This window comes from Pyrus communis, chromosome 5 (genome assembly GCF_963583255.1).
Source record: "Pyrus communis chromosome 5, drPyrComm1.1, whole genome shotgun sequence".
Lineage (NCBI taxonomy): Eukaryota > Viridiplantae > Streptophyta > Magnoliopsida > Rosales > Rosaceae > Pyrus > Pyrus communis.
Window position 1 is genome coordinate 28,379,246 of NC_084807.1, and position 16,550 is coordinate 28,395,795.

General features: G+C 36.9%; 2 protein-coding genes across 3 annotated transcripts; both read left to right on the forward strand.

Moving 5' to 3' along the window:
- The first annotated feature begins 1,789 nt into the window (after window positions 1–1,789).
- LOC137733368 (structural maintenance of chromosomes flexible hinge domain-containing protein GMI1) lies at window positions 1,790–11,802 on the forward strand. Its single transcript, XM_068472520.1, has 32 exons — window positions 1,790–2,122; window positions 2,282–2,317; window positions 2,460–2,546; window positions 2,637–2,692; window positions 3,007–3,090; window positions 3,514–3,586; window positions 3,774–3,829; window positions 3,934–4,039; window positions 4,171–4,239; window positions 4,515–4,598; window positions 4,749–4,808; window positions 5,296–5,428; window positions 5,606–5,667; window positions 5,791–5,919; window positions 6,488–6,578; window positions 6,694–6,728; window positions 6,846–6,921; window positions 7,016–7,198; window positions 7,414–7,572; window positions 7,809–7,830; window positions 7,939–8,053; window positions 8,180–8,296; window positions 8,387–8,701; window positions 8,816–8,965; window positions 9,120–9,269; window positions 9,504–9,617; window positions 9,736–9,837; window positions 10,040–10,154; window positions 10,355–10,556; window positions 10,650–10,841; window positions 10,982–11,302; window positions 11,409–11,802. Exons 1-32 carry the CDS (start codon window positions 1,790–1,792, stop codon window positions 11,647–11,649), a joined length of 4,068 nt encoding a protein of 1,355 aa, XP_068328621.1. The 3' UTR covers window positions 11,650–11,802.
- A 576-nt stretch (window positions 11,803–12,378) lies between these two features.
- On the forward strand, window positions 12,379–16,264 carry LOC137733366 (protein DEFECTIVE IN MERISTEM SILENCING 3-like). 2 transcript variants are annotated; one of them, XM_068472517.1, is made up of 8 exons: window positions 12,379–12,501; window positions 13,374–13,517; window positions 13,748–13,862; window positions 14,024–14,261; window positions 14,577–14,768; window positions 14,875–15,195; window positions 15,331–15,556; window positions 15,913–16,264. In XM_068472517.1, the coding sequence occupies exons 1-8, from the start codon at window positions 12,481–12,483 to the stop codon at window positions 15,952–15,954; spliced, it is 1,299 nt and encodes a 432-aa protein (XP_068328618.1). In that variant the 5' UTR covers window positions 12,379–12,480; the 3' UTR covers window positions 15,955–16,264. The 2 variants fall into 2 exon arrangements, with proteins under 2 accessions (XP_068328618.1, XP_068328619.1); XM_068472518.1 differs by having other exon boundaries at window positions 12,441–12,574.
- The last annotated feature ends 286 nt before the right edge of the window (window positions 16,265–16,550 follow it).

Genomic DNA, 16,550 nt, shown 5'->3' on the forward strand with positions numbered 1-16,550 from the left:
CAGATCAAATAAATTCAAGAAAATCAATTGACAAAAATTAACAAAAATATGTAAAATGTAAATATAAGTGTGTTAATAGCACCACCCTCACTTTAACGTGTTTCGTGACGGTCATTTTGTTTGGGTTTTAATGGAATGGTCGAGTAGGAATTTTTGTGGGCCTTTTTGGGCCGGGATCAAGTTTTATCTGCAACGCAGCTTTATGGGCTTATTTTACCGGGCTACTACACCGAAGTTTGTATGGTATGCTTTTGGAGAGGATTTTTTCAAGTACCGGCTATTTAAGCAATACTCCATATATTACGTGGAGGAAAAATATATTTTTCTGTTAAGTAATTTTAGGTAAACTAATTTTTAGATTAAATTTGCAAGTTATTTAATGTGTCACTAATAGAAAATAAGTACATTAATCAACACTTAATTAATAATTCAATCATTTAAAAAAAGTAATAAAATCATCAAAAATCACGTCACATGATTTATAAAATATGGTTTAAATACATGATTTCCTAAGTATTACTTTTTTTCATATCTCTCCACTTATTCAATGACATGTAAAGCACTCAATTGAATACCAGTTAATTGAAAATGTTATGTTAACGTGCCCATTTGGCTCAAGAGATTTTTTAATTTGCCAAAACACAAGCACGTACCCTATAGATCATTATAAAAATGGAGAGACAATTAAAAAAATATTTACCACCACTTCTATAATAATATACAGCATACTGCAGCCATGTTATGAATACATTGAAAACTCTCTCTTTGGGCTCAATTGTTAGGCCCATTAAACTTGAGCCTCTGCAAATTCCAAATTTGTCTTCCCCAATTTTTCACACAAATGTGTACCTGTCAAAGGGGTCCTCCGGATCCCTTCCACTAAGTTCTTCTCATCAGGTTCTTGAAATTTGATTCAACGGTTACAAACAGATGTCCACTTTAAAAATTATAATAATTTTAGCCGTTAAATCAAATTTTAACGATCCAATTTATTTAATGGAAATGACTTGATAGAAGGGATCGGAGAGGATCCCTTTCCCTGTCTGATCTCCTCGATTCCCTACTTTACTTGGGCACAAAGAATTTCTTACTTGGCCATTCCAGTCACAGGAGGTGGGTCCCCACGCCTGATTCATCTAATCCCTCTCCGCCACGTGGATTCATCGGACAATAAAGCTGCTGTGGTCCGCGCGTTCCGCAAAACACCCAGCAACTTTCGCATATATCTCCAGCGGAGCAACTTACCGCCAACTTCATACGAAACTGCTAACATGAAACTTTTCGGGTAACGTGCGCTACACCGATGGCTAATTTAACGTTGACGTGGCAGAAAAATCCAACCCAGCGCATTTTAGCGTGTACCCGAGCCAACTGGCTTCCCAGCCACGCACAAGAGCAATATATTAGAGAGGTGGCGGTTCAGCTCACTCCGACGTCGCTTTCTCTCTCTACAAAGCTCAAACCTTTCGTTTTCTATCTCTAAAACCCCTAGAAATCCCCCATTTCTGCTTCACTGCGCGAGCTCCAACAAGAACAGAGCTTCACGTTTTCGAAAAAAGGCATGAACTTTATACATTCTGCGTCTGCGATTTGTCATTATATTTGTTTGAAATTAAAAGCATGAACTTGGTTAGATTTTACTTGAAGGAAGTACAAATGTTAAGATTATCTGCTATTTCACTCACTAAAACCCCTTTATTCTGTGAAAATTTCTTTATATACGTGTATATATATGTTTATATGTGTATATATGTTTATATGTCTTTGAAAATGGATGCATGCAGAAAAGATGCAGCAGACACCAACAAAGAGGAGCCAAGTGCGCGAAGATCACGGCGATAAGGACGTGACATATAGATTCAAGGTGCTGTTACCAAATGGCATGAGTGTTGGGTTGCAATTGCAAAACCCTGAGCACAAAATGCCACTTGGAGATTTCATTCAGATGCTGAAACGGGAGCATCACCTGGCTTTGAGAGAATCTAGCTCGAGGAAGCGGAAGCGGGAGATTGATTGGAACGCTGGCGGTTTATTTCTTGAAGATGCCAATGACCGGGAGATAAAGGATGTGGTGAATTTCAAGAACTTCAAGGCACATGAGTGCCACATTCTGAAGCTTCATGTGAGTATAAGATTCACGATTTAAAGGTCCCTTCTTTTCTCGATGTGGGATTAATACTCTCAACATGTGGTTGTGCTCTTTTAATTTGTTTGCTTGTTGATGGATAATATATATATTTTCGGGAATGGTGATATTGTGCTTGTTTTGTTTATGATTTAGGATGGTAATGTGCCTGAGAGAGTTATTACTTTTGAGGTTAGTAATATCTCCTACATTATTGTTTCCATTTGCTTTGAAATTCATAATTGAAGAATTATCTTATCTTGCTCTGTTCGGAAGTTTTATGCGATTGATCAAAGGATGCCGTTAATTCATGATGGACTTCTCTGATTTGTAGAATATGTGGGATTTGACACCTGTTACTGATCTACTAAGGGAATTACCACAAGAGTACACGTCTGAGACTGCTCTAGCGGATCTGATTGTAAGTTGCATATACTGCTGGTTATTCACTGTTTTGGTTCATTTTGTTTTCATTTGATTGCCTACATTCTGCTGCTCATTTGTTCATCAGGATAATTCCCTTCAAGCTGTTTGGGCAAATGACAGGAGACATAAGAAGCTTATAAGGTATTGAAATTGTAGATGTACACGCCTTTTCTTTTATATGTTAATTTTTGGTATTGTTGGGATGGATTTTTGGGTTTTGTGTTTTTTTTTTATTGCTTTTTCACTATGGTCTATCATGTCATTATAGTTGCTTACAGATACTTTGCTAGCGCATTCGTAATTATTACCTAGACGAACACTATTGATATTATTGTTTGATTATTTCAGACTACTCAATTTATTGTGCTAGTATCCATTTTTTGCTCAATGTTAAGCTATATTATATCTCTATGGTTACTTCATAACTTTACCCATTCTCCCTTTATTATTTTCAGTGTGGATGTGGCCGATAAAGTGATGTCAATTTTTGACACTGGCCCTGGGATGGATGGAAGCGATGAAAATTCTATAGTGAAGTGGTATTTATTTTCCTTGAACCATTTTCTGTCTTATATTTGGAATGTAATTTCGTGAGGGCTATGAATTGCAAGAGTCCAAGACAGAAGTTCAGGTTGGAAGGGTGAAATAAATTTTGGTTGTATCCATTATCATTTTTCCTTCTCTGGAAAAAGATCCTAAAGGAAAGCAATCAAGAAAAATTATGCAAAAGGACCTCCGTAGGGGTTCATACTGTTGTGACTAGCTCCTTCTCGAAATTGTATCAAATTTCTGTTCGGGTTATCTAATGGCTTTGCTTGTTGGCTGACCTTTTCCACATGTGATAGCAAAACTTACACGAGTCTTTGGAAAATTATGTATATAATTCTCATTAGTGACGGCAAGTAATGTGAGGTTTAAGTGTTCTATTTTCATGCTAAGAATGTGATTCGTATTCTATGCAGGGGAAAGATGGGTGCTTCACTTCATAGATCTTTTAAGGACCAGGCGATAGGGGGCACACCTCCGTACTTAACGGTAAAACCAATTTAAAAATATCTTCCTGTATTGATAATCGTGAAATAGGTTGTGTGTGTGCTTAACATGATAAGTTAAGTTTTATGCCATGATGTACTGAAAAATTTCTATAATCTGCATGCCATTGGTCTGTCTATGTTGTATATTCAGTACTGGCTTGGCTTTAAAGTTCTGTTTGTTCATGTAGCCATTTTTTGGAATGTTTGGATATGGTGGACCTATAGCATCTATGCAATTAGGGAGGTATGACTTCTCTGAATTCTTTTTGCTACTTCAAGTGCGTCGATTTTCTGGTGAAAGGTTTCCAACACATTTCAAACCATGATCATTGTACTATCATGTTATAGGCATGCATTAATTTCTTCCAAGACAAAGGATTCCAGGAAAGTTTATACATTACATCTTGATAGAGAGGCTTTACTGAGCAGGTCAAACTCTAATTCTAATTGGAAGGTAAAAGTGCGCTTGGCAGTTTATCGCTTTTTAATGGCAATGCTTTCACTTGCGTTGATTTCTCTTGTTTCTTATATAACTTTCTAACTGGTGTTATTTTCTCAAACTGGTAACCTTACCTTTCATTTTAGACTGCTGGTGGCATGAGGGATCCTTTAGAAGAAGAAATGATCAGAACACCACACGGTAGCTTTACAAAGGTAGAGTGTTGCAACATTTTGTAGTTATCAAATTATTGTCCAATTCTGTTACGAAGTTAGTTTTCTTGGAAATATTGTTTCTGGCCTTCTTTTTTTTTTTTTTTTTTTTTTTTTTGTGCATTTGAAATTGTCCGGACACAATTTTAAATTACTTTTTCAAGCTTTGGTTTTTCTAGGCCGTAAGCAGTAGTCACTAATTTACATAGGTGAAGCTTTTGAATAGCTATGAGTTTTATAAACTTCACATTGTTTATATATTAAGTGCTGATTGACAGGTTGAAATTTATAAACCAAAATCGAAATTGGACATAGATCAACTCCGATGCAAGCTGAAGGACATATACTTCCCGTATATTCAGGTATCAAATGCTTATGGAGCACGAACATTATTAACTTTTGCTGACATACTTACGATTTCTACTGGAGATCTTGTTTATCTATTGCTATTTCCTAAGTTCTACTATAATATCCTAAATTCTATTGTCATACATTACTTTATTCATCTGCAGTGTGATGAAGAATCCAAAGCAGGGAAGATTTGGAAGACCGTAACACCAGTAAACTTTGAGGTTTGAAGTTTTTTTTTTTGTTTTTTTTGGTATTTCGTTTTTGTGTCTATGGTAGCTGCATCTCTTGGTAGTCATTTGCATTTTGCCAGATAAATGCGTAGGTATCCTTGACCTCTGAGTTGTAACATGATTAGGGTGCATCAGATTATGGAAGGTGTGCTTGCAGGCTTGTCCAGTTTTATTGTTGCATACTTATGCTAGTAATTTTTAATCTCAATTATTCCAACAGGAATCACTACAACATATAGACGAAGTTTTTGCTCAAGAAAAAATAGATGCTTTCTTTCACATACTGTATGAATTATTCAAGTATACTATTAGTTATCGAATATCAGGAGTACTGGCTAAGTTTCAAATCCTATAACCATCTATTGTTGCACATATGAGCCCTTACTTCTTAGTGGTAGACTGGTAGTACCTTGAATTTTATGGTAATTTCACTTTTAAGTCTAATATTGCTAATAAATTTTTCCTTTGAACTTCCCAGGTTAATGGTGTTGATTTAGCTGAGATTGCAGGTGGGGAGATTGCTACAACTAACTTGCATTCATCCAATGGTCCTGATTTTGTTTTACAGCTTCATTTCTTCTGTAAGAAAAACAGTATGTCTCAATCTCCAGGTAATTACCAATTTCGTTCTTTAGTAAATTGTCTCCTTTTTTTTTTGTAAAGAGAGAAAAATTTGTAATAATGTAGTTATCATCCTGTTTTGTTTACTCATTTATTTTCATATTGTGTTTTAGCTGTTAAAGAAATTTCAACTTCAAGTGACCCTTTGTCATACTTCATATATGTAGATTCAAAGACAGATATTAAAGCTAATGCTTGCCTTAAGTGTGTCTATTTTCCTATTGTTAAGGTATGAAGACCATGTCTATACCACCATGTAAAAATCTTTTGTTGCTGGATATATATGTCATTGTTTTTATACATATCCTATGTAAGCTACATTGCGCAAATTAAATGACATTGTTTATCACAGGGAAAAGAGAATATTGAGAGAATTTTGGAGAGTTTAGAATCTGAGGGATGCAGCACCTCAGAAAAATTTGAAACCTATAGTCGTGTCTCTATTCGGAGGCTTGGTCGCCTACTTCCAGATGCTCGTTGGGTAGGTAGTCAGTTCTCTTTAAATCATGTTCTTGTAAGTTAATCTCTAGAAGTTATATTAGAATTACACTCTTAAAATTAGAATGAGATTTACTGCATTTTACTTTCTATGGCTGAAGGATGATTCCAGTAATTGTTGTCACATGTGCATATTGAAAGCTGCAGTGCTCTGTATTGTAACTGTTATCTTGAAATACATTGGTGGCATCTTTCCTAATAGCTAAACCTTTTGGGGTTCCAAATATACACGATGAAATGGAGTTTTTGAAATATGCATCTTAATGCTTCTGTAGCCATCATTGGTCTCTTTGACCTTAGAGCAAATTCTTGTACATACAGACGAAAATTGAGTTGTAGTTGTGTTTTTTTGTATCGCATTATAGTACTTCTAAAGAATTTAGATGAAGATATTGACAAGCTTTATAACTCCGTTGAAGACTATTCTTGAAATTGTTTAATGTTTAATGCACAATTTGGAGCATTGATGTTCAGGAATGTGATCCGATTTGTATTTAGAGTTGCAACTGCTATTCGTTCTAATGGTGTTTTTTTCATCTGATTTACCACAGGCCTTGCTTCCTTTCATGGAATTCAAGCAAAAAAAAGGAGACAGGGCACACTTGTTGAAAAGATGTTGTTTGAGAGTTAAATGCTTTATCGGTAGGACAGCTCCTTCCTGATAGCTTGCCTCAATGTTTTCTTGTCACTGATACAATATTCTTTAGAATTCTTCTGTTTTGTCAGTATTAATGAACAAAGAATGTTGTGGTTGCAGAGACTGATGCTGGTTTCAATCCAACACCATCTAAGGTACAAAATGCTATATGTTTAAGTGAAAAAAATAATTTCAATTATGTCTGTGGCCACTGGCCATCATAGATTTTTTTTTTTTAAAAACGTTATTCTTTAATGCATTGTTAACCACAGAATGATCTTGCACACCATGGTCCGTTTACCGCTGCACTGAGGAATTTCGGTAATCAGCCTCTGGAGAATGAAAATGGTATATTTCTTCTATGATAAATATGGAAATATTTTGATTTGGTGCATTGTTTGTTTGTTATTCTTCTCACTCTGTTAATTTTTTGTTCCCACAGATATCAAAATTGAAATTTCTAGAGATGGAAAGCATTTAAATCTTGCTCAACTAAAGAGGGAGTATGAGAATTGGATTCTTCAAATGCACGAGCAGTATGATGATGAAGCTGACTGTGGTGAAGATCAACCAGTGGTTGTTGTCAGTCCTATAAACAAAAAGGCACTTCACATGTCATCTGAAGGTAGGTGTAAATCGAGAAGCTTGATTTTCTGATGCAGCATGACTTAATTTGAATCCTTTGTTACATGATTTTCTTAGTGGGATAAGGCTTGGTTGTTGTTGGCTTGGTTGTTGTAACTTGTTACATGATGTCCTTATTAATTTCATTACGTTAATTGAGTTTCTAACTTTAATCCATGCTCGTTAATCATAGAACTTTTTTACTTCAAATTGTAGTTGCAAGGGTGCATAAATCTCTAAAGAGAAGAGGAATAGCCTGGAAACGTGGCCAGAAAATCAAACTTCTTAAGGGAGCATGTGCTGGGGTCCATAAGAACAATGTCTATGCTACGATTGAATATTTTTTGCTTGAAGGTCTTGAAGGTGACTCTGGTGGTAAGTAAGGCATGAAACTTGAGTATCCTTATATTGTTTCATGTGACATTCATAAATATTGATTTATAATTGACATGCTTATATCTTCCATAATTTTGTCATGGCATGCACCTTCCACTTTTTTATGGCATGCTACTTAAGGATAGTTATACTTGTAGATTTCTTCTTCAATGAAATTGTTTGGTCAATTTAGGTCCCTGGCTTTTTTCTTCATTTTTCTTTTTCTTTCTTAACAGGTCAGGCTCAAATGTTCTGCAGGTATGGTTTCTTGTGTATGTTCTTCTGTAATCGTTCTTTTTGTAACCTGTGCACTTGATTATGTTTTGGTTTGACTGGCATAGTTTTGTATTTTTGTTGTTTTACAAGGCCTTTAAGTAATCCAGAAGCGAAGGGATGCATCCTTTCCATAAGTGATGGGGATACCAGTTTAGATGTTGGTGGCTCCTTGCCTGTACCTGTCAGTGTCATTGATACTGGAATGGTTCGTTTCTTATTTTATCTTAGTATCTTGCTTCACACCTTGCTTTTTATACCATTGGCGAAAAAGTAAATATTTTTCTGGTATTCTAGCTTATTGTGTTGCTAAATTGTGAGCCATTGGCATCAGTGTGTAGCTGTTCGAAGTACCGAGTGGGATAACCAACTTGAGAAACAACGTCAGAAATCTCCTTCTACAATTGATTTGCTGGATGCAGAGCAATGTCAAGAGTTGGACATTGATGGGGTTAGAATTTTCATTTACTTTTCACTTTTGTCTTGCTCATCAAATAGAAAATTAATCAAGTAAAACATATATTTTTTAATTTCTTTTCAGGCACTGCCTGTAGATGCCCAAACTGGAAAAGATCCTCCAGAAGCAATTGTGGCTATTGTTCGTCCTGCCAGTTATGACTCTTCTTGTATTTCCAAGAACCTGGACCAGAAGCATATTGCCAGAACTAATTTACAAATGTCCATGAAAGTTAAGTTCAGCAGTGATGCTGAGGGTCTTCAAAGAGTTCATGACATTTCAGTGTCCGTAGCACCCAAGTCGCTAAAAGGATTTCAAGGGTTATACATCTTTCCACTTAAATCAAAGTACCCAGATTTATTTCAAAATGCTGGTATCTATACATTTTCATTCCTTCTTGTAAGTAATATTGGTAACCTCTCTTAAATCTTTGCTCTTTGTTGTTTTTTTTTTTCAAATGTATTAAGATTGTAAGTTGTTTCTGATAATTTTATTTGTGAATTTGTTTACAAGGATGAGTCAGAATGTAAGGCTATTGAGAAAAAAGTGCTTATCAAGGAAGCTCGAAAAGTGGAGTATAAACAAATTCACTCGACTTTCACAAAGGAAAAGGTTTTGTGGCCCCAAGATTCATCTGACTCTTCCAAAGTAGTATACTTACAGGTAATAGTTGTGCTTACGAGAAGATACGAAATTAAATGCAGCTTTAATTTACTAATAAACAAATGAGACGTTTTATATCTCAGCATGAATGTACCATAGTGGGTTCATTTGTTTAATTGTTTCTGATAGTTTTACTTGTGAATTTGTTTACAAGGATGAGTCAAATGGCAAGTGTGTTGATAAAAAAGTACTTATCAAGGAAGCTCGAAAAGTGGAGTATAAGCAAATTCAATCGACTCCCCCAAAGGAAAATGTTTTGAGATCCCAAGATTCATCTCACCCTCCCAAGGTAGAAAAGTTACAGGTAATAGTTGTTCTAATGAGAAAATACAAATAAAAATGCAGCTTTAATTCACTTACAGTCACATGAAGTTTTATATCTCAGCATGAAAGTACCATAGTGAGTTCATTTTTCATATCACATCCAGATCCAAAAGTGAAGCATGGAAACCAACACACTCTTAAATTACTTAAAGATATAAGTTCATATTCTGTATTAGCCATATTGATAATGATGGCTGTTAACTTTTATGTTCAGGTTCTTGTAAAAAGAGCAAAAGTGGAGTACAATGAGAGTCAGGTTCCGTTGTCACCTGGCAAGGTATTGCCTCTTCAAGATTCCTCTTCCCTCCAGAAAGGAGGAAACTTTCTGGTATTAATTGTGAATAATGAGAAGCTACATGACAATTGCAGCTTTAAATTTATACGTAACCCGGAGTATACAATGTGTGTTACCACCATCCACAATCATGGATAATTGTTATGTTCAGGTTTCAGAAATGCAAGTTCCAAAAGTGGAGTGCGAAGAACTATCCCCATTTCCTTTGCTTCTCCAAGATCCATCTTCCCTTCAGCAAGTGGAAAACCTGCAGGTATCAATTGTGAATAATGATAAGATAGGGAAAACAAATGCAGCTTCAAATTGCTTTTGTATAACACTTATGCTCTCATTAACCCGAAATAGGTCTCAATTACGAATGCCCAAATTACCTGTTGACTGCATTAACCAAGAAGATTTGGAAATCTTACCTTAAGGTGCCTTTCTATTTTTGACTTTTCTTCTTCTCCTCTCAGAGAAAGGAGAATGACATTAAACGCATTGGATTGCGCATTGGAGATCTGGAAAAGCAATTGGTTGAGCTTAATGAGGACAAGGAAATTCTTGAGCTAGAAATATCTCATTTGCAAGGTTATATTTCTCAGGCTGCACATAAATATATTAAAACCCTGTTTATCTTAGAATGTTCGTTGCTCACTTAATACATTTTTGAAACGTCAAATTCTCTTTCACCCAAATAGTCTCTCACTTGTTTAGCTTTCTCTTATTAAATTTCACATGCTATGTACAATGGATGTAATTGGAAAAATGCTACTTACGTTCATGTGCAGCTTGTTATCAACTGAGCAGTTCCGATTACTCATCAAAGAAAGAAGAGCTGAGAAACCACATAGAGAGAATGAGCCACACGGCAGCTTCTACTGTCTCCACCCTTTCAAGAGTTCCACTCCAAGAGCCAGACAACGATTTCATGGGAGGCATGATTGGTTTAGTTGCTCTGCTGGGCAGAGTTCGGAACATTAAGCTCAGCAGGTTCGCTACCCCCTTTTTCCAATTTCGTTTTCCCCTTCTTCAAGTTAGTTCCTCTCCTTTGATGTTCATATCTTTATATATATTTGTATGCAGGATATTATCTGAGTACTTGGGTGAAGATCAGATGCTTGCTGTTGTCTGTAAATCATTCACAGCTGCTTGTGCTCTCGAGAAGTATCACCGCAGTGGGGAAGTTGATTCTAGGCATGCTCTTCATGCAGAAGCTGCTAAACTTGAGAGATCCATAGAAAGCCGGTTTCTTGTTATATGCCTCGAAGATCTACGGTAACACATAAATCTTCCCAAGTAGTTTTCCTTATGTGTAATAAATCAATCCGTGTTGATTACTTCTAGAGAAAATAACTTTGGTGACTTTGATGGCACAAGCAAATAGAAACATGAAATTTGAAATTTCTGTATTGCAGGCCTTACACAGGTGACTTTGATGGTACTGACCCTCAAAGGAAGCTCTTCTTGCCAGATCCTGCATTGCCAAGTGGAGATACCCCATCTGGTTTCTTGGGGTATGCAGTTAATTTGGTTGACCTAGATGACGAACATTTACACACCGTGACAACTGAAGGCCATAATCTGCGGCAGACGTTGTTTTATGCTCTTTTCGGCGAGCTCCATGTTTACAGAACTAGGAAACAAATGTTCAATGCTCGTGCTTGTATCAAACAAGCTGCTGTATCCTTGGATGGCGGGATTTTAAAACAAACCGGGATAGCTTCTCTTGGATACGGGTATCTCTCTCTACACTTAATAATATGTATGTTCATATTAAATTCATTGCTTTGCGAACAAGTCTAACGATTACACAATGTGGCCTTTTTGTTGTTTGCCCTTCAGGAATCCTAAAATCTGTTTCCCGATTTTGGTGAATGTCGCGGAAGTTCTGGAGGAAATTGCAGCAAACGAGGAAGCAAAGAGTGAGGTCGTTGCTGCCATGGAGGAAATTGCCAAAGACCGCGAGATAGTGTTGAAGAAGCTCAGGAAGAAATTGAAGAAGCAGCAGAAGCTGATAACAAAGACTGGGGAGGAGTTTCAAAAGAAAATGTCCGGATCCGTAGGAATCACAGATGATTTGTGATTATTTTGCACAACTGACGCTGCATCATGTTCTTCTGATATATGCATATATATATGTCCGGATCCGTAGCAATTTTTTTTCACAACTTTTGACACATGTTTTGTGGGGCTCACACTTTAATGTATATCAACGATCTTAGCTGTCTATTTTTTAGAACATTATTCATGGATTATCTTTGCAAAAAATTAGACAAATCTAAAATCATGAAGACATTCATTTGTAGTAAAAAAAAATAGACGAATACGGCTCTACAAAGAAACCCTAAACTCCTAATCGAACGGTCATATTGTTTCAGATTAGGTAACTTTCGATAGACATAATATTTGAAGAAAGACCTAAAGGATTAATTGTTTGGATGATTAAAATACATTACGAAGTGTGCCCACAAAAAATGTTTTTCAAAAAATTGTGTAAAAAAAATAGTACCATGAATCCACCCCCTAAATAAATAAATATATATATATCCCATAAATTAGTTCTACAAAAAATTCGATTTGGATACTAAAATATTTTATAATCTTAGTAAAAATAAACTGAAGAGTAAAGACAAATTAAAAGTTAAAAGAGCTCCACTTTACTCGTAAGTGATGAAGTTACGGCCCTTGGATCATATGGGCCCAACTGTCCCCATGGATCCAATTTGATCCAACGGTCCTCATTTCCGCGCGGAGAATAAAGCCCAACTTTTTAGCTCAGAAAACCACAGGGAGGTCAATGAAATTTGACATTCTCAACAACCACCAGAACAGTTGCAGTTGGAGAGAGAGAGAGAGAGAGAGAGTGACTCAGTGAGAGAGAGCCACCGGCGAGAGCACTGAGTCAACTCGGAAGATGTTCCACCCCAGCAACCAGGTGAGCCGCCCTTCTCAAATTTTCACTCACTGCCCTCTGTTTGGCAGCCGAGAAAATGCAAGAAAATAACTGGGTACCCATCTTAGGTTTTAAAGTTTCAAAATTTTCTCTTCTTTTCTCCTCTCTTGATAGCTAGTCAAACGCCCAGCATAGAATTAGCTGTGGTAATTCAAATGCATGTCGTTTTTCTCTTCGCCATTGATTTTTCCTGCTTCGAATGCCAAAAATTTAAACCTCAATTGTGTGCTCAATGCAATTCTTTGGTTTTTTAGATCTTTTTGGTAACTGGGTTTATTTAATTCTCTTCAATTTTTAAACTTGCCGTGGCTGTAAGTTTCCACGAGGAAAAAGAAAGAATGGAAAATCAGCATGCATCTTTGCATTTTCGTCCTTGGCAGTTTTCTGGGGAAAGTGGTGCTTGTAACTGCTTGAATTAGGTTTTAGAATTGACCCTTTAGAGGCGATTGCGATTTGTAGTCCGAAACTTCGGTCTTGAATTGTGTAATTCTTTTCCGGTGTCGAGGCATTAGTGTTCTAAAACAATTTTCTGGTTGATTTAGTTTTCGCTGTAGATACTGCCGTTAATTTAAGAAACTGTGGCACAGAAATGTGTATGTGCCTGCTGCTGTGGTGAGTCAACATTGTTTACAGGCTTTTCTTGTTGGTAAAGAAACGTATTTAGCATTTAGAAAGGCATGTGCTTTTAGAAACTAATTTGTACTTCCATGAATTATTGGCGAGCGGAGATCACTTCTAAGTTGTGCTCATTATTTCGTGCCCAACGTCAAACTTATTGAACAGTCTGCATAGTCTGTTTACATGCATTTTGGTCCTTTTTGTGCTATTGATGCCATTTAATCATTCTTTTGCAGGTTCCAGATCAGCCCCAGCCATTGGCTGTTCAAGATCCTGCAGCTATGATGCAAGTAGATAAACAAGAAACTAGTGTAGTTGTGCAGGAAGAAGTGAAAAATGGAGGCTTCTCACAAGCAGAATCCATCATCTACTACACTAAGGTTAAGAACCTATTCTTGAGAGCCTTTATATTTTGATTTACCGTGCATTTTGGTAATGTATAGTTGATATTTCACCATGCATTTCCGTTTGAGGTATTTAATTCATCGTAACAAAATTGTAGCATTTCAATCTTTTTGTTATTCATGATTAATGAAATTATTGTGGAGGATCCTATTTTGAGCGGGGATGGATCAAACTAACTGACTTTTCAAAGAACTAATCTATACAGAAACTTCAAGATGATTTACAAATGATGGGAATGAAAATTAAACAGCATGAGGACAACTTAAAACTGCTAAAGTCTCAAAAGCACAAACTAGATGACTCTATTCTCGATTTGCAAGGTATAATATCTTCTTCTTCTTCCTCCTCCACTATCTACATTTCATTGGTGATGTCATAAATCTAGTAAACTAAAAAGTTAATAAATATCTAAGCATACGGTTTGCAATATTTTTTTGCGCACTTTTTTATTTGTTTCCATTACCGAATCATTTCATTTCAGTTATTCTAGGCAAGTATCACTCCTCAAGCACTCCTAAAATCGAAGATGATGACCATTCCCGCCGTAAAAGTGAGGAAGAAACCACTGAAAAGATTCTTCAGCATGAGAAGTCTGCCGCAGGCATTTTATGGCAGTTGAAAACTCGTCATGGTACTCAGGTTGCCCTTTTTCCCCCGATCAAGGATGTCGTGGGTATTGTTGGTATGCTTGGCAAAGTAGAGGATGATAATCTTAGCAGGTCAGAGTCCCATATTGTTTGTTGTTTACTTATTTCTTAAGTTGTGGAATTGTACTTTAGTCATATGACCACATAAGTGGTTGTGTTCTGCGACCTTCCGTGCATTTTCTTTTGGTTTTGGAAAGTGGGGTGAGTTTAGGCGACGTTGTACTGCAATGGATATGTTGTTGTAGTGTGGAATGAATACATTGGTAACACCTGGCCATGAAAATATTTCTAATTGACCCCCTCTCCAGCTCTCCCTTTCGCCCCTATCTATCTAGGCCTATAACCATACTGGACCTAGTTTTCATTCAGCTTATTTGGAATGTGCAGGATTTTTTCAGAGTACTTAGGAATCGAGACTATGTTGGCAATTGTCTGTAAGACTTATGAGGGTGTTAAAGCTCTAGAAGTGTATGAGAATGAAGGCTACGTAAAGAAAACTGCTGGTCTCCATGGACTTGGCTCGTCTATTGGTAGGACACTGGAAGGCCGGTTTCAGGTCATCTGCCTTGAAAATCTAAGGTATGTATCCTGTATGCTGTCATACCTCAAGCAATCTGAACAAGTATTGATTTGTAAACTTTACTATATCGACTATGCACTCAAAATCTGTTTTGTTCTTCTGCAGACCATATGCTGGTGCATCTGTGCCTGATGACCCACAGATGAGGCTTGATCTTCTAAAACCTAGGTTAGCCAATGGGGAGTGTCCACCCGGCTTTCTTGGTTATGCTGTAAATATGATTAATGTGGATAGCGCAAACTTATATTGCCTCACAGCCAATGGGCACGGACTAAGAGCAACTCTATTTTATAACCTCTTTGGTCGCTTGCAAGTATATAAAACAAGGGCAGATATGGTTCCAGCTCTTCCTTGTATAAGTGATGGAGCCATTTCTTTAGATGGCGGGATTATTAGGTCAACTGGTGTGTTTTCTCTTGGCAACCGGTAAGAAGCTCTGCCAAATAAATGAAATTGGAAATTAAACTTTTGAACTGTCTTAGATGTTATCGTCATTTGTTAATACTAACAGGGATTTTCTTTGCTGCTAACATCTTAGTTTTTAAACCTCTCTGATGTTAGGGAAGATGTAGATGTGAGATTCCCTAAAGTATCAGCAACATCAGGCCTACCTGAAAACTATCTGGAGTCTGAAAGACAAATCAATGAGTTGAAGTGGAAAAAGGACAAAATGCAGGAAGATATGAAGAGAGAACAAGCATTATTGGACAACGCAAAGTTCAATTTTGACAGAAAGAAGCAAGATTTTCTCAAGTTCCTGGCTGATAGTTCATCATATGTAACTCAGGTAACACCCGTCACATATCTTAACTAACAACAAATTGCAGTACAGTCGTAAAAGTAACCTACCATGTGCCTTCAGTTGCCTGCAGCAACCCGATAAAAAGAAATGATTAGACTAATGCTGGATCCTAGGACCCTTTTTCATTCAGTCCTTCGGCAGTGTTAAATACGTTTTTATTCCATTATTGTGGGAACATTAGGGAAAATAGTTTCATAAATCGTGGATACTGAAGTAAATCATTCAACTTGCTATTCCACTAGACAGGAGCTCATGTTGAGTAGTTCATAGTCTCTTTCTTTAATTTTGTTTTATTTCCTTCCTTCGTAAATGAGCTTTAATTGCGGCCTTTATCATCGCAGCATCAAATTTATGCATCGCAAAGCAGAATGGCCCCGAGGTGACAACTTAAGAGTACACTGAAGGAGCGAGAAACCATCCAACCAAACAGAAGGGGGAGCCTTCTGACCTTTGTCCAGTTGAGCGTCCGGCGGAGGATCAATTTTTCATCTCTGCTCTAGAAAGCCTGAGAAATTGTATTGGGAAAACGCATATTCATTGAGTCTAGTGAGGGGGCTCGCTTGTTGAAGTTTAGGGCTTTGTAGAAGCAGAATTAGATTTGAGGATTTTTTTTTTTTTATTTGTTTGTCCTCTGCTCAAATGCTTGTGACTTTGTGATAGAAGTTTATGCATCATTTTTCCATACAAACACAACCCCTCTCTCTCTCTCTCTCTCTCTCTCTCTCTCTCTCTCTCTGGCGCTATCTCAAGCTAGTCACACACTCATCGGTTGTAACATTTTATCTTCGGTCAAGCGTTGTTTCAAGTTAATCACGCATTGTCATTGTAAAGTTATGCGTGATTCTATCAGCCACTTACAAACGGACTTTTGACCAAAAATAGAAATTGGGTTTTGACTGGACTCTATGGCCCAACCGGATTCCGGTACTCCCAGCCCACCACGATAAACTTTGAGGCCCATAAGAAAAAAGCCCATTAC

What these genes read in the sequence shown, in the direction of transcription:
- LOC137733368 (XM_068472520.1), top strand. Translation starts at nt 1,790, where the DNA reads ATGCAGCAGACACCAACAAAGAGGAGCCAAGTGCGCGAAGATCACGGC. An exon ending in TAACACCAGTAAACTTTGAG is followed by an intron (nt 4,809 to 5,295) that starts GTTTGAAGTTTT and finishes TGAACTTCCCAG; the next exon opens with GTTAATGGTGTTGATTTAGC. An exon ending in CCAAGGTAGAAAAGTTACAG is followed by an intron (nt 9,270 to 9,503) that starts GTAATAGTTGTT and finishes TTTTATGTTCAG; the next exon opens with GTTCTTGTAAAAAGAGCAAA.
- LOC137733366 (XM_068472517.1), top strand. Translation starts at nt 12,481, where the DNA reads ATGTTCCACCCCAGCAACCAG. An exon ending in ATCTGCCTTGAAAATCTAAG is followed by an intron (nt 14,769 to 14,874) that starts GTATGTATCCTG and finishes GTTCTTCTGCAG; the next exon opens with ACCATATGCTGGTGCATCTG. An exon ending in GTTCATCATATGTAACTCAG is followed by an intron (nt 15,557 to 15,912) that starts GTAACACCCGTC and finishes TTATCATCGCAG; the next exon opens with CATCAAATTTATGCATCGCA.